The sequence below is a fragment of the Ctenopharyngodon idella genome, chromosome 3 (genome assembly GCF_019924925.1).
Source record: "Ctenopharyngodon idella isolate HZGC_01 chromosome 3, HZGC01, whole genome shotgun sequence".
Classification (NCBI taxonomy): Eukaryota; Metazoa; Chordata; class Actinopteri; order Cypriniformes; family Xenocyprididae; genus Ctenopharyngodon; species Ctenopharyngodon idella.
Window position 1 is genome coordinate 41828719 of NC_067222.1, and position 20825 is coordinate 41849543.

Sequence of the window (20825 nt, forward strand, 5' to 3'; positions counted from 1 at the left end):
TGGACTGATGCCACACTGTGATGACAGTGGAATGACTGAATACATCAGCTGTACTTCATTTCCCTGAGGCCCCTAACCTCACAACAACACACAAGCAAAAAAGACATGAGTTCAGCCTATATATATATAAATACTGCATTCCAACAAAACATGAAAAGCAATATTAAACTGTAATGTGACAGCATCTGGATGACAGGCTGTCACATGTATTTTCAGTGATTAACAAAACACTGTTAAAATGGCCTTTTAACTCAACTGTTCCTGTTTAGTTCATCTGGATCTGGATCAGTCAGGCATGGTTAAAAGGCATGTTTAGTTAATTCAGCCATGGTTAAAGGCAGAGAGAATCAGCTCTCCCTGAGATATATCCCTGAGGACGCCAGAGCTTGCCGGGTGAAGAACAAAAAGAGAGGACACAGGAGCAAACAAAGGGCATGACACCAACAAAAAACCCTTCAGCTTAATGCATCTGACAGCTCTGAAGAAAACAACACATCACACCAGAGGAACAGAGATGGGTGCTAGCAGCAAAGCTTTAACACTCACAATGAGTCAGTATGAACTGGAAATTATTAAAGCCAGAGTATCACGTCTTTTCACAACATATGTCCTCTTATTTTTAGCTCTACATTTAAAAATAGACGTACGTCCCTCTTTTAATTATTACTTTCGTTCTCGATTTCCATTGAGAATCTGACTTTATTATGATTATTACTTAGGCAAAACGAGATAATTATGACCCCTGGGTGTGACGTGAGAAACATTTCTTAGCTCTAGCCATTCTTGCCATTCTAGTTTTCCCAGTTGCTTTTGGATTTTCAACACTCTTTCAGACATGTATATGCACATATTGTAGATTCTTAACTACAAAAAAGCCATACTGAGGCATGTTGTCACGATGGGACCACATATTTGTTAAATCTGATTTGAGAAAAATGTCTTTAAATTTAAACAAGAAAACTGTGAAACACAAACAATTCATGAAACAGCAAAAATTATCTTAATATGTCATTTGGTAACTAGATGCTTGAAATTGTTTCATATGCATAAAAGCCATTAAAACTTGCACTTTCTATTCTTCTTTTCCTGATGCTTTGGGATTAAATATGAGAACTCACTGTCAATGCTTTTCTTTATATTATCTCTTTAGAAGCAAGAATGGAGCAAGTTGTCACAATATTTCTCAGGACAGGTTTATTACCAAAAGTCATTTTTGTATACTGTAGAAACATCATGTTTTATCAACAAATAAAACCTACTGAACCATTTAGCAAGGCATGCCACTTCATATTAAGTGTCTTTATAGGCTACTATGTGCTAACATTTAGATTAACCAATGCACTTATTGTGTACATACATGTACTTATATACCTACATGTAATTACAGCTGTAATTAATTTCTGAAATTACACTGTTGACTCTTTTGATACCCCTTAACCCACCCTTAAACCATAAAACCTGTCCCTAACCTTACCCGTATCCCACCTACAGCAATACATGAACACAATAAGTGCATTGAACCATACATTTATTTTTATTTTTTTTACTTAAGTACATAGTTAAAGACACCAAATATACAGTTTGACCTTTTCCTTTTTGAAATATGAAATCTCCAAAGTAATATAAGTCATCTTCAACAACATTCTTTTCCAGAATATTGACAACCTCCGTGTGTGACAACTAGCCCCGGTCTCTTTTAAATGTGCACACAAGACTTCAAAGCTCTTTTTTAAACATATTACAAAACAACAATACGCCAGGTTTAAAGCAGCACTTGCCATTCTTGTTGTCCGGCAGCTTTGGGGTAGAATCTAATATCAGTGTTGAGGTTGAATAAGGTGTCATCTTCAGAGAGATGAGGGAGGTCAGTCTTATAGAGCGGATGCTCATAGAGCGCCTTCAGTCTGGAGGAACCCTGGACAGCTCTCTGCTTCTGTCCGTTCACGGTGTCTCTCATCAAACCCCTCTTCTCCGAGCCCAACTGCAGCTGTCTCACTCTCTTTTCAGACTCGGCTCTCTCTGTCACTTTCTCCCGTGAGTGCGAAGTGAGATTGGAGTTGGGTTCATTGCTGAAATCCTGCAGTAATCTCAAAGAGTGTTTATTAGGCCAGCCCGGTTCGGCGGCGGCGGCTCTGGCGCGCTGTTTGGCCCAGGACCGAGGCTCCTCGCCCGGGGTGTGAGCGCAGGAGCAGCCGCCTCCTCCTCCAGCGCTGGAGCTCGAGCCCGCCGCGCGCTTCTCCAGCTTGGGTAACAGGTCTATCATGATGTGCATGGTGCAGGCGACCAGAAACACCATTAAAATCAAAACGCGAAATTTACGGAAAAGGATCATTTTTATACCTTGCCACAATATAATACAGCCTATAATAAAGGATATTTAAGGGCGCATGTGGTGTCCTACTGTAATCCTCCTTATGATGGGAGATCCATGTTCAAAAATCAGGTGCAAAAATCTTCTGCATCCTGGTGTTTCCAGGTGTATCAAGAAATATTTCTCTTCGGCATAGTTGCGCGGATGATTTTGGTTTATATCAGATGTACTGTCGCATCCTTACACCTTCAGTTCAACATGATAAAGCGCATCTGTAAAATGTCCCGGTAAATAATGACAAAGCACGAGAAAACCGCCGTTTGACTTCTCAAGAACCGCACGGATGTCGGATCAGCAGTCCCATGTGTGGATTTCTGCAGTATGTGAAGAGGGAGATAAAGTGCATTAGTTCTTCATGAAGAGCAGTCAGTGACAGGTGTAGATGTATCAGTGCCCTGTGTGTTAAATATTGGGATCCTGCCTCTCCTCGTCACAGCGTTCAGATTGGCTGAGAGTCCAGAGACTCAAGGAAGAGCGACTCGAAAGATATTCGGCTTGGAATGTTAGTGCAGTTCCTTTCTGTGAAGACAGAGGGCGCTCATGCGCATTAGATTTAACGTTACTGGTGATTGGTGGTGGTAAAACTATAGTAAAAAACATTACATAATGCTTAATATATCAGTAGATACAATGTGAATATTAAGGGAAATATATTAATCAAATGTTCTTAAAATTTTTGACCATTTGTATGTTTAAGAAATCAGTCGAAATGAAAATCATGTCTTCATTTTGCCATTGAGATGACCTGGAAAAAGTGTCCCAATTAAGGTGAATTCACCCTCATTGAAAAAAGAAATTCGTACAGTTTTGGAACGACACAAGGGTGAGTAAATGATGGCAAAATATTTATTTGGGGGTAACTATCCCTTTAAGATAGGGATATTGATTATGATTATGATTAAGATTATGATCTGCTGGGGTCATCATTACCTCAGCGTTTAAGTATTTAAAGCCAACTTCTGTATATGCAATAAACACTGAGACTTAAGATTTAAATTAGTTTAAAGTACTTTGTAGACAATTTGAATACATTTTCCCAAACTGATGACATATTTTGAAAGATTAGCCTCATAAGAGGAGGGTGTAAAACCATAACAGTTGCCAGTTTGATATCAAAATGCATGAGGATAAAAACATTTTCATCAGAACAATGGCAGGATTTTATCATCAGTCTAACAGTACACTACAAGAATTATGAATTTGATATGGCAGTTTGCCATGGTTTATGTCTAGGGCAAGCATTTATCTTCTTTGCTTTGTCTTAATAAGGATTATTACTGACTCAAAACTAGCAGATAAGAAATGATGTCTCAAAATTAATTAAAGTTCAATATAGAGCCCTGGGGGTGACGTGAGAGATTGTAATATTTTAAATAACTGTGATTTAAATGTTAACTTTAGAAAAATCTATGCAATTATGCCAGAAAAAAATGTGATTGTTGATGAACATCTCCGTTTTAGATTTAGGAATTGATTACAAACATTTTAATTAAAAAGAAAAATTATTTTAATCGACCTTGTCGAACTTTACGGTATCTACGTCTGTGTAGAACTATATGGCAAATATGGCAAAAAGTCCTGCTATACGTGTTGCCTTGCAAAAACTCAAATCCCTCTCTCTTTCTTTATCTCTGCTGCAGGATCTAAAGCAGCTTCTGCTAAAATTATCCCTAATATTTCCTAGATCTGCAGTTGAAGTATTTGCAGGAATAACAGCAGAAATAGTTTTGCAGAAAAAAAAAACATGTGTGGGTGTTTCTTCAGCTTCAGGGTTCATTTTTATTGAAACTAACAGATAAACAAAGTTTTTTTCTTTTTTTATGAAGGTCAAACTCTTGAAAATTGCATATTATAGGAGAGCTATGGAATATAGTTTCAGAAAAATTCCTTAAATATGATGTGTTCTGTCCACACAGCATACCAACTCTAAACTGTACACTGTAAAAAAAAAAAATTCCGTTAAATTTATGGTAAAAAACTGGCAAAAAATATGGTAGCAACGTTTTAGGTTTTACAGATTTAACTTAAATTTATAGTAAAATACTGTAGTTCATTAACTGATATAATGTTTATTTACCCAACTGAAGTACTAATATCTGTTTTGTACCTTTTTAATACACTGACAACCACCAAACACAGTGGTGATGAGAGTCACATGATGAATCAAAGTTCATCACTAGCAGCTTTTCCACAAGCTGAGAAGGACAATACTAATGTATAGAAGGTGCACACAGTGTCATTCACACAAACACTAAACATAATGGTAGCACACAACATTAAAAAATGCAATAAACATTAATTTAACAACATTAGATAAAACCCTAATGTTCATAACTAAATAGAAAAAGAAAAAAAACTAAGAACAAACAGTTAATTCAACGAAAATACATCAAATGCGAAGTGTTACGCAGGGAATTCCGGGAATGGCAATTTACGTTTTTTTATTGTAAGTTATACAATAACTTGTTCTTTTTCACTTCCAAAAACTGTAAATTTAACAGTATTTTACTGTAAAGTTACATTAAATGTACAGTTAGATCTATTACAGTTATACAGTTATATAGTATGGAAACTTTCTGTAAACCAATTGACCCTTCGCCAGGACTTTGATTGACAGGTGATCTAACCAATCATAACGCCGAATCCACCATTTTGTCCGACAAAGCAGTCAGGTGAGTTAGCAGATTAACGTAGGTGGACTTGAACTTGAAAAATGGTGTGTACTGACGTCTTTCCGCGGTTGAAACAACATTCCTTCTTTTGTTCATTCATGTTTATTTGATGCTATAAATGAAACTGGTAGAAAGAGATGATCGGTTCAGACCTTCACAAAGAAATGAATTATATATTCCCCTACCCACCTAATAAATATATTGCAATATAAATGGCTATAACATAGTTTCAATATAAATATTCCACATTTTCACAAACCATGGTAAATTACTACAGTTCATTTATGGTAAATGTTTGTAAGGGTGGTGATTTTGAGATTTAAGTCTTCTATCTTCATTCATGGCATGTTTCTCTCTGTTTTTCTCATCAGTCTTGTTGGGAATGTTGAGGCTGTTTCATCCGATTTAAAACTAGTTTAATCATCGAGTGATTTGTAGTTTGTAAACAAGAGGTGTGTGTCGAATTGAAACGCTTCTCATTAGATGTCGCAACGCTGTTTAATAATGGTGACCGGGAATAAACGCAGCTCCTTAAAGGGTTAGTTCACCCAAAAATGAAAATTCTGTCATTTATTACTCACGCTCATGCCGTTCTACACACATAAGACCTTCGTTAATCTTCGGAACGCAAATTGAGATATTTTTTGTTTAAATCCGATGGCTCCGTGAGGCCTACATAGGGAGCAATGACATTTCCTCTCTCAAGATCCATAAAGGTACTAAAAACATATTTAAATCATTTAAATCATGTGAGTACAGTGGTTCAATATTAATATTATAAAGCGATATATATAATAACGAATTATTTAGTGATGGCCGATTTCAAAACACTGCTTCAGGAAGCTTCGGAGCATAATGAATCAGCGTGTCGAATCTGCAGTTCGGAGCGCAAAAGTCACGTGATTTCAGCAGTTTGGCGGTTTGACATGCGATCCGAATCATGATTTGACACGCTGATTCATTACGCTCCGAAGCTTCATGAAGCAGTGTTTTGAAATCGGCCATCACTAAATAAGTCGTTATTTTGTTTTTTTTTGGCGCACCAAAAATATTCTCGTCGCTTTATAATATTAATATTGAACCACTGTACTCACATGAACTGATTTAAATATGTTTTTAGTACCTTTATGGATCTTGAGAGAGGAAATGTCATTGCTGCCTACGTAGGCCTCATGGAGCCATCGGATTTAAACAAAAATATCTTAATTTGTGTTTCGAAGATCAACGAAGGTCTTACGGGTGTGAAACGACATGAGGGTGACTAATTAATGACAGAATTTTCATTTTTGGGTGAACTAACCCTTTAAGCTTTCGTTCCGTTATCTGCTGGGCTACGCTACAGCGATCTGTCACAACACATTAAAGAGCCACAAAACGGTATTTATAGTTTACATTTCTTTAAAAATGACAAAATTTAAAATTTGAGACTTGTCTGCGTTGTCAGTGTCCTCTTTGTTCCACGATGAATTTTTTACTGTGCGAGAACATGATGTGTGGCAAGAGAGCGGCATGGCTTGTCGGACGTAGCAACAGTAACTAAAAGGGGGCGGGTCTTTGCGAACGGTCAATTAACAGTTTTTCACCGTAGCATTTTTACAGTCTTTTACCATTAAAAACACAATCATTTGTAATGTCCTATTCGATTCTGCATGAAAGAATATTAAGACTCACAGATTACATAAAAATGTAAGAGTTAAAAAAAGTGTAATCTCACGCCAGTGTTGTCTGAGCTTATCCTGAAGGATAAAACTAAAAATTTATAGAAGGCATATTTATGAATACAGCACGAGAGTAAAATGAATCAGGGTTATATGTAGGCCAGGATCCCCTTTGTTCGACTGCTAAATGACTTTAATGAATGTTTCCATATTTTGCACTGTCCTCCTTAATGTAAGCCAATTTCAGCTCCTTTTCAATATATAACAAAGGATCTGGAGCAGTTAAGATGTTATCCTTTCTGCTTCTATCATTCGCTCTTATGCTCATCTGACGTGATCTGGGAAATCTGAGAGCTAGTAAGAGCACGCCTTTGTGTTTATTATGAATCGCAAAATAGAGTGCTTCATTAATAGCTGACCAAAGTGAATGTATCAATAGGATAGCACCTTTTGTCCCTCTCATCTTTTTACATCATTAACCTGCATATTAAACATGTTAACCATGTAGTTCGGCTTGCGATACGGTCCATGTTGTTGTGAGGTTCTGGTGAGCCACAACCCAAAATTGGGTCTGTTCTGTTCAGGCAGAAGGGGAAAAATGATTAATGCAAATAATAAAATGCAACTAATCAGATATTCATACATTATTAGGGTAGAAAATCCATTTTTAAGTCCATTTTTTAAAATGTGATGCTTCCCATATATCTTGATGTTGACATCAAAGGCCATATGTCCAATAAAACAATGTTTAATTTAAAGGACATTTCTGTATTTTTTTAATAATGAAAAACAATTTTAGTACCGTCACCATTTATTTTCCGAAGTAAAACCAGGTTCCTGAAGTGAAACAAATGAGACCTGCTGCTTAACAGCACAAAGGTTCTTTGTGATTGAGCCAAAAAAAAAAAAAAAAAAAATGATGAAATGAATTCCTGTGTCTCGCAACACTTTGAAGGCAAACAAAGTGTCAGCATTTCACAACTCTGCCCCAAATTGATTAACATTCCTTTTTGTCAAGATTATTCATGGCAGCGCTAGATGGATTTTTCATTGCAGTCCAGAATACAGTGTTGAGGGGGGTGTACCAGCCTAAATAAAGCATTGTAATCATCCTAGCTGTTGCAACAAGATTTCATTACCTCTCAAACAGGTCTGTGAAAATCGCAAACACACGCATTTCCTTGAAGCCTCCGACAAGGAACATGAATGTTTTTGTAAAGCCAGAATGTTGATGAGCCAGTTGGATGAGCTTGTTGGCAGAATCTACCATTTCTATTTGATAGCAGCTCACAGATATCTTTTATATTCTGGGTTTGTATAGCAGAATCTGGCCGGTGAGCTGCCCAAAAGAGCAATGTTAATTCATCCGTCACTACGTTCGTGACATAAAACAGTATTAAAAGAGGTACAACGCCATTCATTTAGATCCACATCCCAGTTTTATGGGAGCAATAGTGATTTCTACAACTTAACATGCTGCAAGGAAAATAAAACAGGTTTTCTGAAGAGATAACTAGAAAATGTGAGTGGTGCTTGCCTAAGCAAACAAGTCACCGCCACTATGCTAGAGTGTTGTCAGAATGCTGTAATGTAGTTGCTTAGCTTGTCAGAGTGGTTTCTAACATTAACGTTATGCTAGGATTGCTAGAAGGTTTTGGGAGGTTGATAGGGCAGTGCTACAAGGTTGCTAAGATAATCTGAGTGGCTTTACCGTATTGCTAGCATGTTTTAAATGGCCGCTAGGGCAAAGATATGTGGTTACTAGGATATTTTAGATACTTGCATACTGATAAGAGTCAAAAATGTCCACTTACAAGTGTCTATGACAGGGATTCTCAACTCTGGCCCTTGAAATCCATTTTCCTGCAGAGTTTAGCCCCAACCCTGATCAAACTCACCTGCCTGTCACTTTCTAGGCTGCATTTAACTCCACTTTTAGACATACACTCGTGAACTTTCCTAAGCACTTCCCGCCATTTTGAAGTGCGTTCAACTTCGTAAAGTGGACGAGGGATGTTTATTTAGACAGACGTCACAACAGCAACTTGCAGCGCTTGCACATTTAATCAAGGGCTTAGGATGTCCATCTAAACTCGGTCCTGGAGGGCCACTGTCCTGCAGAGTTTAGCTCTAACTTGCCTCGACACACCTGCCTGAAAGTTTCTATTATCCCTAATAAGGCCTGGATTAGCTGGTTCAGGTGTGTTTAATTTGGGTTGGAGCTAAACTCTGCAGGACAGTGCAAAAACTAGTGCATTGTATATCCAAGTGAACGAGATGGAGGGAAGTTAGCGAGAACTGTGTAAAAAAAAAAAACAGTCAGATTAAAGGGTTAGTTCACCCAAAAATTTAAATTCTGTCATTAATTACTCAACCTCTTGTTGTTCCAGACCTTCGTTCATCTTCAGAACACAAATTAAGATATTTCTGATGAAATCCAAAAGCTCTCTGACTCCTCCATAGACTGCAATTTAATTACCTCTGTCAAGGTCCAGAAAGGTACTAAAGACGTTGTTAAAACAGTCGATGTGACGAGCAAGTTGTCACACTTGAATATTTCTCAGGACAGGTTTTTACTCCTTAACCCATCCTTAAACCATTTCCATGTACTAGAGTTGTCATATACTAGAGTGGTGAATGGGGGTAAACTAAGCGCAATGTGCTGTGATGTCACAATCATGTTGCATTGTGGTCTATAGATCTGCCTGATGTGTACATGTTGAGTAGACCCGCTCCCTCTGTCAAAATCGAGGGGTCAAGGGTCTGTCCAAATATACTTCCCTCATCCACTTGAAGTTGAATGCACTTTAAAATGGCAGCGGGGATTTCCAGAGGGGAAGTGCTTAGAGAAGTTTGCGAGTGTATGTCTAAAAGTGGAGTTAAATTCTGACGACCTTGATTAGCTTGTTCAGTTTGATTAGGGTTGGAGCTAAACTCTGCAGGAAAGTGGACCTCAAATGCCAGAGTTGAGATCGCCTGGTCTATGATATTTTCATTTTTAGATATGTCTGAGTCCCCTCTTCAGTGAAAAGGTGTGGTCACATTTACCATTGCTCAAGGAATCCATGCAATCTGGAGATTCGCGTGAGGGTAAAAATGTTGCCCATGCAGATTTCCTTTGTGTTCAAGTTGGTCATATGAATTCGCCACACTGAGCAGCAGAAAGCTGGTTGGTTTGAAAATGACTTCTGTGTGAGCTGGATGTCATGCATTACGACACTATCAACAACACACTGACCTTTTTTCGCAGAAATTTCGCAAATGTGACCGCACATTATGTCTATAGGATGTTTTGGCTGATTAGACTGCCAGGTATGAAATGTAATTAATAGAACACTTGATCTTAAAAGGCCATATAATTTGAGCTCATTCATGTCCAAGTGCACCATAGCGTAATAATGAGGAAAGGGGGTTGTTTAACTCCGTAATCCTAATTGTGCAAAAGTAATACTGATATTTGCCTTAGGGCTGGAATACACAACACTACACTGACTTTTGCCCAGATTTTTGCCCCAATTTACAGTTTGGATGAGTCTACGCTACTTGCCAAAAGTCAGAGCCAGTCTGAAGTTTTGAGTTGAATGATTTTGCAGAAAATAGTATATATTATATAGTGTATAATAGGCACAAACTCTTATATTTTTTTAGCCCTAGACCATGATTCCATCCAGTCAGAGGACTTTAAATATGTTTGATATTTTAAATATGATTTTAGAACACATTTTTTTTATTTTTCATGCATCTCCTAGCCTCAAGGTACATGTTTCTACATGAGTTTGTTGTGTTTAGAAGAATTTGAAAGTCTAGTAGTGTGTGATCCTCAGTCATGTAGTGTATGATGATGCCAAGTTTTTCTCAGAAGCCATTTTAAAAGTCGGTGTGTTTATTGTTTTATTAAAATCTGTTCAGATTTTAAAAGTCGTGTAGTTTAGCAAGCACTTTAGACTAATTCTTACGTTCGGTGCCCACATACTTAACATGATTCAACACTATAAAGACTTCATAAGTCATTGAGTAGTGTATATTTGCATTCATCTGAATGGAAAGAAAAATAATGGTTTACACAGTAGGTTTGAATGGGGTTATAGATAAAATGACAAAATGATGATAAAAAAACATTCAGAATACATAATTCCCCTTTTTGTTATGCATTGTGTCTTAAAGACTGTCTTTTATGCATGCTAGTAAGCATTTTATATAGAAGAGAGGTCAATGAGGTGAAATTTAGCATTTTTTCCATTCGCCTACTCAGCTATGCTTTTCCCAGGATGATGTCAGAGTGTCATATTTATAAGTTGTTGTCGCTAAAAGTTGATGACCTTTGGTCTTCCAGGATGAGTGTGAGCTCAGACAGAGTGTGTTCGAGCTAGAGGAGAGGTGGCTCACTCTTGGCATCGATCCGAGGTAGACTCTTTGCCAAGTCAGGGAGGTATTTCAAGAATGGATTGTTCCTCCTCCAAGGGAAGAAAATTGGAATGTGGGAATAAAACTTTGAAGAGAGCTGGTATCAGTGGATCAATGTGTATTTGTGATTCTACAACATCTAGGTCCAGCTGGATCTCCTTCAGATGAAGTCTCAGTATCTCTATTGGTTTTATAGTCAGGCAGTAATGGGACGTCTCTCGCAGTGTTTCGCTGCATCAATTTGACTGACATCCAGACTGTTTAGATGCATGTCCCTGAGTAAAATGAGGTTTATTGTAGCATTGTGAGGTGGATAATTGAATTTCTCTCATGTTTTTGTGGCCTTTTCTTTTCGTCACACAGAGCGTAATGTTCCCTTTTCTGAGACATTGACGTGACGGTCTACAGTGTTCCCAGCGGTGTTTGAAGTCTGCTATGTGAGCTGTCTGACAACTTGATTGAGTCCAAGGTACAAACTGTAGCTAATCTTCCGATATTGTTAAAAAAAAAAAGAAAAAAAAGAATACAGCGCTCCAGATAGGAGTCACAATTAAATGAATTAATGTCAGGCGTGCATGACAAGTGAGCCTGAGGAAAGTTTTAGTCAATAATGGTCACAAAGCCTCTGCTCTCTGTCAGGTTGCAAAATTTAGACTCACTAAAACACCAAATGCATTTGGGAAAGTCAGATTTTTTTTTCCCCCCAAGAACATTTTTAATATGTGCTTTAAACTGACAGTTTGACAGACGTTCACTGATGTAGGCAACGTGAGCGATTCAAATCACAGACAAATACCTTTTAATGGGGGGGGGGGAAAAATCCTTCTAAAGTGTTTGCTAAAAATGTTTTTTTTTTTGTTAGGCTTTTAATGTTTTTAAGGAAATTGGAAAGAAAAAATTAAATAAAAATGGGTCATAGATATATAATATTTTATATATCCTGTACACAGAATCTCTCAGACTACAATTTGCATTTAGAAGGATGTACTGTTACTCCATCCTCGACAGTTAAAGACCTGGGTGTTATATTAGACAGCAACTTGTCCTTTGAAAATCATATTTCATATGTTACAAAAACAGCCTTCTTCCACCTCAGAAACATTGCTAAGATACGGAATATGTTATCTGTTTCTGATGCAGAAAAGTTAGTTCATGCTTTCATGACGTCTAGACTAGATTACTGTAATGCATTACTAGCTGGTTGCCCTGCTTCCTCAATAAACAAGCTACAATTAGTACAAAATGCAGCTGCTAGAGTTCTTACCAGGTCAAGAAAATATGATCATATAACACCAATTTTATCATCTCTTCACTGGTTACCTATTAAGTTCCGTATCGATTATAAAGTACTGCTAATGACCTATAAGGCTCTAAATGGTTTAGCTCCTGTGTACTTAACCGATCTTCTATCGCCCTACAATCCTTCACGCTCTTTAAGATCACAAAACTCTGGACTTCTGGTTGTACCTAGGATAGCTAAGTCCTCTAAAGGAGGGAGAGCGTTTTCACATTTGGCTCCTAAACTCTGGAATAGCCTTCCTGATAATGTTCGGGACTCAGACTTGCTCACCCAGTTTAAATCTAGATTAAAGACACATCTCTTTAGCCAAGCATTCACATAATCCATCTCATATCAGATCAATTGCACATGACTATCTTTGCTTAATGTTATGAACAGCAGCTATGCTAATTATTCTCCATTTGCTTTTCTGTTTTACCTCGGGACGCCCGTCCCGAGGTGACTAGAGAGTACATCAGTTTCAGTTTGGATCCAGCCTCTTAAGAAGACCTCAGATGACTAAAACTTTGGAAGAGACGGCGCCAACTCCTGCGAGGACTTCAGAAGATGCAACATCTGGATCAACACGCACATTCGCAAATTCTATATATCCTAATTATTGTTAATATGTAATTCATTTTTCCAGGAGCTCTTTGCTTCTACCTTCAATTAAATTGCAAACAGTGATTGTATATTAATCGCCTAAATTATTACATTATTAGCTAACTGCATTCTCCAAATTGTAATGTTGACATGCATTCTCTGTAAAGCTGCTTTGAAACGATATGTATCGTGAAAAGCGCTATACAAATAAATGTGAATTGAAATTGGAACAAATCTATTATATCTATATCTATTATACTGGCTATTTGATGCATGTTTGTTGGAGATAAAAAAACAAAAACAAACAACAACAACAAAAAAACAGTTAATTTAGGGGCTATTTATGGCACCCTTTTCAACTAAAAACGTAAAAAAAAAAGCGTTTTCGCCGCTCATTTACACGGCAACGGTGTTTTGGGGGCCTGAAAATGCAAACTTTTGAAAATGGGTTTTCAAAGTGCAAGGTTTTGAAAATTATACTGTTATCGCCTCCGTGTAAAACTACAAAAACGCATATTACGTGTTCTGTAGTGTTTCTTTACAAAGTGACGTCGCCAACTACTGGCCTGGCATGTATAATACAGCGTTTTTAGTCGTTTTCACTGATCCGTGTGAATGGGGATAGTTTTGACAACTTTTTCGTCTATATGAAAAAACTTTTCCATTTTGTAAACTGGTGGCAGTGACAAATCAGACAGAAAATAGGGGTTACAGCTGACTCAAAAAACCACAAATCACTTACTTCTATAAAGCTTCCGCAAGATCACATTACATTCCAGTCAGAATCTGGCTGCTCATTTCCAGTTGTCTCACAAGAACAAAGAGTGAAACCAAAAAAAGGAAGGAATGAACCATTTCATGATCTCAAGGGCTCCACTTTCATTTTGGACTGACAAATGTCTTTTTGAGCTGGCATTTATTTGTCTCTCTGTAAACGATGATCTCAACTTGAGTTTCAGCCTGAGGCAGATGAATTCTTTACATTATTGATAACTGCAGTGGCTGACCTTTTACAAGCGCACAGACACCATCCGCAGAGCATTTACTTATTTATAACCAGCGAAATACATTCACTGTTCACTGTTTTTGTACATTGAAAAATCTATTCAGCATAATTGTGATGAAAATGTTTTTGTATAATTGGCCATTTGGTTTAAACTTCAATGAAACATCCTCGTTGAAGAGTCCTCATGTAGACTTGATTATGAATTTCCATGTAAATAGCGTATATGTGATAACACAATCCATCAGTGGGTGACCTTGACTTTTGAACACACGCTTACAGAGAACGAACAGCAATGAAGTGCATCCGCACACTTAAACGTGGAAGCCACAGGGTGTAATTTCTCTCCTATAGAGCTGGCGTGACTCATGCCTTGCCAATCTAACATCACTTCATCCAAGCATCCATCATCAAAGATGAGTCCAGCTTTCATCCACCATTCATCTTTCCTGCACTCGTCACAATAATGGAGCCTACTGAAAAGTACAACACTCATGCCCTTGATGAGAACCCATACTGAACATATGACAACACTCTCATTTGATGAGTCTTCATCAGTCACCTGTCATATTTATATTTTGTCATTATATTATTTATAAATATATGTTATTTCTTATTTTATTTTATTGCACTGAATGCATTATTTTTCAATGGACTCAAAAAGAATAATGTAATTTAATGGTAAAAGACTGTGATAAAAACCCGTTATTGGTTAACAGTACTTTCCCTTATGGTTGAAAAAAGTTTAATAGATCTATCAGGACATTTTATGTAATTGTACAGTAAAACTCTGTTAAATGTACAGTTTTAAGATGTAAAAAGAAAAAAAAATCATCTTATAATTTACAGTGAAAAAGCATAAAATTGACATTCCCAGAATTCTCTGTGTGACACTTCAATTATTCTGAAAACCACAGCTGCCAAATTTTGTATGTAAAAATAACAGGTTCATTATCATATAACACTGACTTTTCCACCCGTTGTCTTGACCATGGACTACACTGTTGTGTCACTACACCTCTATTGCTGACATACTGTATCTATAATACTTCAGTCTTCTCACAGGTCAGTCAGTTGGATTAACACCAATACCAGTCAAAAATGACTTATTTAAGCACTTTTAGTTTAACCCTCCTCAGAGTCTCAGGTCTATACAACTTACAGTCCACCCCGAAGAAAACAAATTCCAACACTATCAGCTGTCCCAGATGTCCAGATCAGACACTAATATCAAGAGACAATAGTGAATAGTGGGGTTGGTGAATTGTTGTTACGGGGGCTGGCGTAGAGTTCAACCTATAGATGAGCATCTTTGTTTTGTAAATTATAAATAAAGAAAAGAAAAAACCTGTCAAAATGAAACAATAAAAAAGACAAAACAACATGTGGCTGTTGAAGACTATGGGTCCTATCATACACCCGGCGCAATATGCGACACCAGGCACGATGCAAGAGTTTTTTGCTAGGGAGTTTCAGCCTGACGCAGTTATTATTTTCCCGTCCAGTGCCACTTTGTTTAAATAGCAAATGCCTTCACGCCCATCTGTTTGCCCATGGGCGTGCTGGTCTGAAAACGAGGTGTGTTCAGGTGCATTGTTGGCGTGTTGCTGTTTTGAGGCAACTGAAATAGACTGCGCCATTGACCAACTGAAACCTGGTCTAAAGACAATAGAGCAGTATTTTTTTGTTATTTAAGAGCGCGTTAGTAATATGCGCCTATATGCGGGTGCACAACGCGCGTATATTCTGCTTATTACACCCACAGGGACACGCAGCAGCACACAAACATGCCAAATATTAAAAATAAAAGGATTACAGCGCTTTAACCTCGCGCACAAGCAGATCTGTTTCCTCTCTGGAGAAGCGTTCAGTTTTTCCGCTTGCAAATTCTGCCATGTAAATAACGAATCCGCCATGGTGTGAGCGCAACTGGCTTTTAAAGGGAATGGGAAATTAGACTGATTGGTTTATTGCATGTTACACCCAAAACACACCTATTACTCATTAAGAGACTAGGTACAACCCTTTTGTGATATGCGTCTGGCGATTAGCAAAAGTGGATTCGGACACGCCCTAAGTGCATCTGCGTGACATTACATGACATTTCAATCCAACAATCCAAAGACATGCAGGACAGGTGAATTGGAGGCAATAAATTGTCTGTAAGATTTTTTTATTTTTTGAAAGAAATGAATACTTTTATTCATTAAATTGATCAAAAGTGAAGGTGGGATGGACTGTTAGGTTAGGTCTTAGGGTTAGTTTGGGTTAGTAGAATAAGTTGACATGTACGTAGTTAGTAGATTGTCTTTTGGGGAACCATCAAAATAAACTGTTAAGCAGATATTAAGCAGACAGTCTACTAATACATAATGAGAGTTAGTTGACATGTAGTTGCAAAGTTATTAATTGTCATGGATGGTGTTGGGTTTTATTTCATGTCTCCTATTTTGTAATAGTCATTGTCATGCTTCATGTTTCCTGGTTTGCCATGTGCTCCTAAGTCATGTGATTCCCTTGTCCTCATGTGATCATGTCATGTGCTTCCCATGTGTTAGGTTGTCATTAGACTTGTTCGACTTGATGCAGCGCTGCACAGAAAATGGAGATGTGAAGTCGGACATTTTCTACTTCTCGTAGTGACACTCACGCTGCGTTTGCATACTTTATCAAAGCTGAAGTGAAATAAATGCAATATTTGACTAATACACAGATGTTTCAGAGACATCATTCAATACTTTATGTACTGCTTACAGCGTCTGTTTTTACAATAATAAAGTTCAATGTAAGCATATATTATTTAAATACCAATGGGGTGGGGTCTACTTTTTTTATCAGTTTTATTTTGATAAACATGACAGAATATAACATCGCGACTACATGAAAAGAGCTTTAACTGTTATAAAAATACAGATTTAAGGCTGTTAAATGTATGTACTGAATTACAAAGTTGTATGTGAAATGTAACGCAAAGGGCACTTAATTGAATTATTGAAGGTGGCGCTATCGAGCCATTTTGCCACACCCAATTCTGAAACCCATATCAGACATAAATTTTCACCACTTCTGACACGTGTGCAAAGTTTCATGAGTTTTCGAGCATGTTTAGGCCATCAAAAATGCAATTCATTTTGGAGAAGAAGAATAAATGACTGAGCAATTACAATAGGTCCTCACACCATCGGTGCTCAGGCCCTAAATATATTCAAACAAAAAACAGTTATTTTAAATTGTAATAATATTACTGTATTTACTGTATTTTTGATCAAATAAATGCAGTCTTGGTGAGCAGAAGAGACTTCTTTCAACCACGAACTTTTAAACAACAGTGCATGTCTGCTCCAGCTTCTCTGGACAAACGGTTTGGAAAAGCAATTGTTAAAAATGTTACTAAAGAAATAACTCTTACCACATGCACATTTAGAAGATGCATAAAATGTTATATGAAATGTTAAGTTTTCAGGCCCACACACACACACAGTTTGTCACTGCTGAATGCATGTGATGAGAAGATCTGCACAATGAAAAACCTTTTGAATTGAGAAAGAATGACAGACTAGAGAATAAAAAACAGATTTTGACTTTGTTTCACTCCAAATCAAAAAAGTGGCTCAGTGCCATATCACTTCACTGCATAAAGTGCATAGTGTTCAAGAAATAAATATATGCAGGAGTGTTTCCTATTATTTCCCAACCTAAGTAATAATACAGTGTATAGTTGCTCAGATGCATTGAGCTGCTCAAGGTCATATTACTGCTGGTCTTAAACTGACAGTCTTGTTCAAGTGTGCTGATTCAGTCGTGAAATGAGGCGATGTGCCCTCCCAGTGTACTTTAGCTAAAGCCTGGGATAAAGAAAAGCATAGAAATCCCCTCGGTTGAGGTTAAATCCTGTCATTTTAACCTTTCTCAGATTTCTCTTCGAAGGATTACACTATATTGTGCAGGCAGGTGGCTGTAGAGAATGTAATACTGCCCAATGTTTGTACAATAAACAACATTATTGTATGGCTCTCTGAAATGCTTCATTCTGATTGTGACATTATAAGGTCAGTTATTCCCCTGATAATTACTGTCGTCAATAGTAATGACTGCCATCTTGCGCCTCAGTTATTGACCAGCTGGGTTTTAGTGCAAAATAGACAAGGCTTGATCACCCTGTCGGGGTTTATTTTGTGAAAACAACTGGCTGGATGTACATTATCTTTACTTAACTAGATTTTTGCATTTTCAGATGACAAAATGATGTTAAGAGTCACCATAATGAGGTGGTTGCTAGAATGTTCTGGGTAGATGCTAGGGCATTGCTTATAAGGAGGTTCCCAGCTAACAAAAATACGCTCTAACAACGTTTTGCTAATGTTCCTATTAAGTTATAAAACACTATTTCTGAATGTTCTCTGAACGTTCAAAACATCAATTTAAAAAAAAAAATGTTTTAAAAACATTTTTTTTCTTGGTTATGAGAACGTTAAGGAAACATTCCATTTTATAATTTTACAAACATAATGGGAATGTTCTCTGAACATTCTGAAAGAAGTAGCAACATTTAAGGCCCCGTTTACACTAGTGCGTTTTCACTTTAAAACATAAGTTTTGCTATGGTTACGCCTGTTGTTAACACTACGCCGGCGTTTTCGAACCTCGAAAATGGAGAATTCCGAAACCGCTGCAAGGCCCGTTTTAGTTTTAAAATACCGGGGTTGGATTTCAGTATAAACGGTCAAAACGGAGACTTTTGAAAACGATGGCGTGGCTGCCCACATTCGCTCTGCGTATCCTTGACGACCGTGTAGCAGCCATCGTGCAGTTATACTTCAAATTTTTTTAATACTGCAGCTACCTACATGCGCGAGAGGCAACGGTTTACACTTGTACGTGCATGCCCAATGTGCATGAACAGTCATGTGACGTGTTTTCAGCCGTGTAGTGTAGATGGAAATCGTTTCTGAAACGCTGTGGAAACACCAGCGTAGACGAGGATCATTTTCATTTTAAAACGCCATTTTAAAACAAAAACGCACTAGTGTAAACAGGGCCTAAAAAAACGTTAGCCGAACACCCAACTATATGTTTCAGGGAAAACGTTCTGTGAATGATGTGTAATGTTTTTGTGATAACTTTTTGAGAACATTATTAAAGACCAGATAAATTTGAACAAATGTTTTATTAACATATCTGGAAGATTTTTTAGATAACTTTGCTGCACTAAAGTTTTAAAAAACATTCCCTGTTAGCTGGGTTTCTGTTTTGATGCTAAAACAGCCCTTCCAGTTCCTGACCAATCATTTATGACCTCCTCATAGTTCAGACAGATGGTACAGTACAGTTTCTGATCTTTTAAACGCTTACCACCACTCACTGGACAGTAACCAATGTACATTCAAGGGTCATGAACTGACATGTTTGATTGAAGGACGGATTGACCCAAACGTGTCAGTTTGAACTTCAATCAGTCAACATTTGCTCTGATTTAAAGTATCATGATCGTGCAGAAAGGGATCCAGATAGCGAGGATCACTTGATGTGGCATTTCTGTGGGCACATACTGTAATGCACCATTTACCACCAACTTCCTGTCAGACAAATGTAACAAGTGCCTGTTGCAAAACTGGCTGGGCTCAGCCACAGCTCTCGTAGGCTGCTTCCTGTTTTTTTTTTTTTTCCTCTTTCTCTTGTGTTTATATATGGGTCAGTGTGGGATGGACTCACCTCCAGACTCACATTCGACATCATTGCCCAGACGGAGGATGACTGGAGCGGAAGGGAAGGAGTGATGGTCTGCTGAAAACAGGAGCGGCCTCTATGTCTCATGTGTTGCCATTCACTGGCATGTTGTGCTTGGCCTATGTTCTTCCTCTTGCCTGAATGCCCCATAATTAGACAGGAGCGGATACTTTCTCAGTAGGAAGAGGTTAGAATGATGTTTTCTTTATGGTTTGTGTGGAATTAAAGGGCTGAGGAGTCACAGGAAGTGACAATACCCATATTTGCAAAAAGGCAAGGAAGGTGACAGAATTACACTACCAATAATTCATATTTTTAATGTTTTTGAAAGAAGTCTCTTAAGCCCAAAGTATACTTAACTGTCATTAGCACAGTATGCGAATACTGTATGTGGGCAGCTGATTTTTCCAATTGTGCGTAGTCTGGGTCTCATTCATGAAACACGAGCAGAACAAATTTTTGTGTAAATCGTTCGTAAAGCTGTTCTAACGTAAATTTGTGGATTCATGAAAATGTTTGTATTTTCAAAATGTTAGCTGGTACGAAACAAATTTACACCTGCTCCCTACCATGTATATGTGGTGCGTAAAACATTCAAACATTCTGTGTTCGTTTATGACTCTGCATTTTGATGCATTATCTATGTACCATAATAATACCATAATATGCCCTGTTTTTTTTTTTTAACTGTTCATCTTTGGGTAAAACACATTGCACTCGTCACTGTCACGTTTTATCCAGCCTGTCCAATCACAGTGGAGGAGGGGCGGGGCAAATACTACACCGACCAACCAACCATCCTACTTGTACAATGACTAAACAACAATGGAGAAGTTAATATTGCTTGTTACTGCATTTTTATATTCAGTAGTATTCTTAAAAATGAGATACTAGTAACACGTTACTGTCGTGGATATTCCAAATCATAGCAACCAGATGCATTGACTCAGCTGGAAAAACACTGTACCTAATTGAATATTTATTGTTAGGCATATGGCCTATTAGTCTCTTTTGCATTTATGCAATATATTGGAGCCAAACCTGAGAAGGGAGTCCGGAAGATTTCACAGCATTCCTGGACACGTAATTTGCGTAGTTGTAATTCACG

The 20825-nt window shown here is 37.7% G+C and overlaps 1 protein-coding gene across 1 annotated transcript in view; it reads right to left on the bottom strand.

Moving 5' to 3' along the window:
* fam20ca (FAM20C golgi associated secretory pathway kinase a) overlaps positions 1 to 2810 on the bottom strand; it is a 72237-nt gene extending 69427 nt beyond the window's left edge. Inside the window, exon 1 of the mRNA XM_051886065.1 lies at positions 1779 to 2810. Coding sequence (XP_051742025.1) covers positions 1779 to 2332 — 554 coding nt within the window. The 5' untranslated portion in view covers positions 2333 to 2810. The remainder of the gene's footprint in view (positions 1 to 1778) is intronic.
* Between the last annotated feature and the right edge of the window lie 18015 nt (positions 2811 to 20825).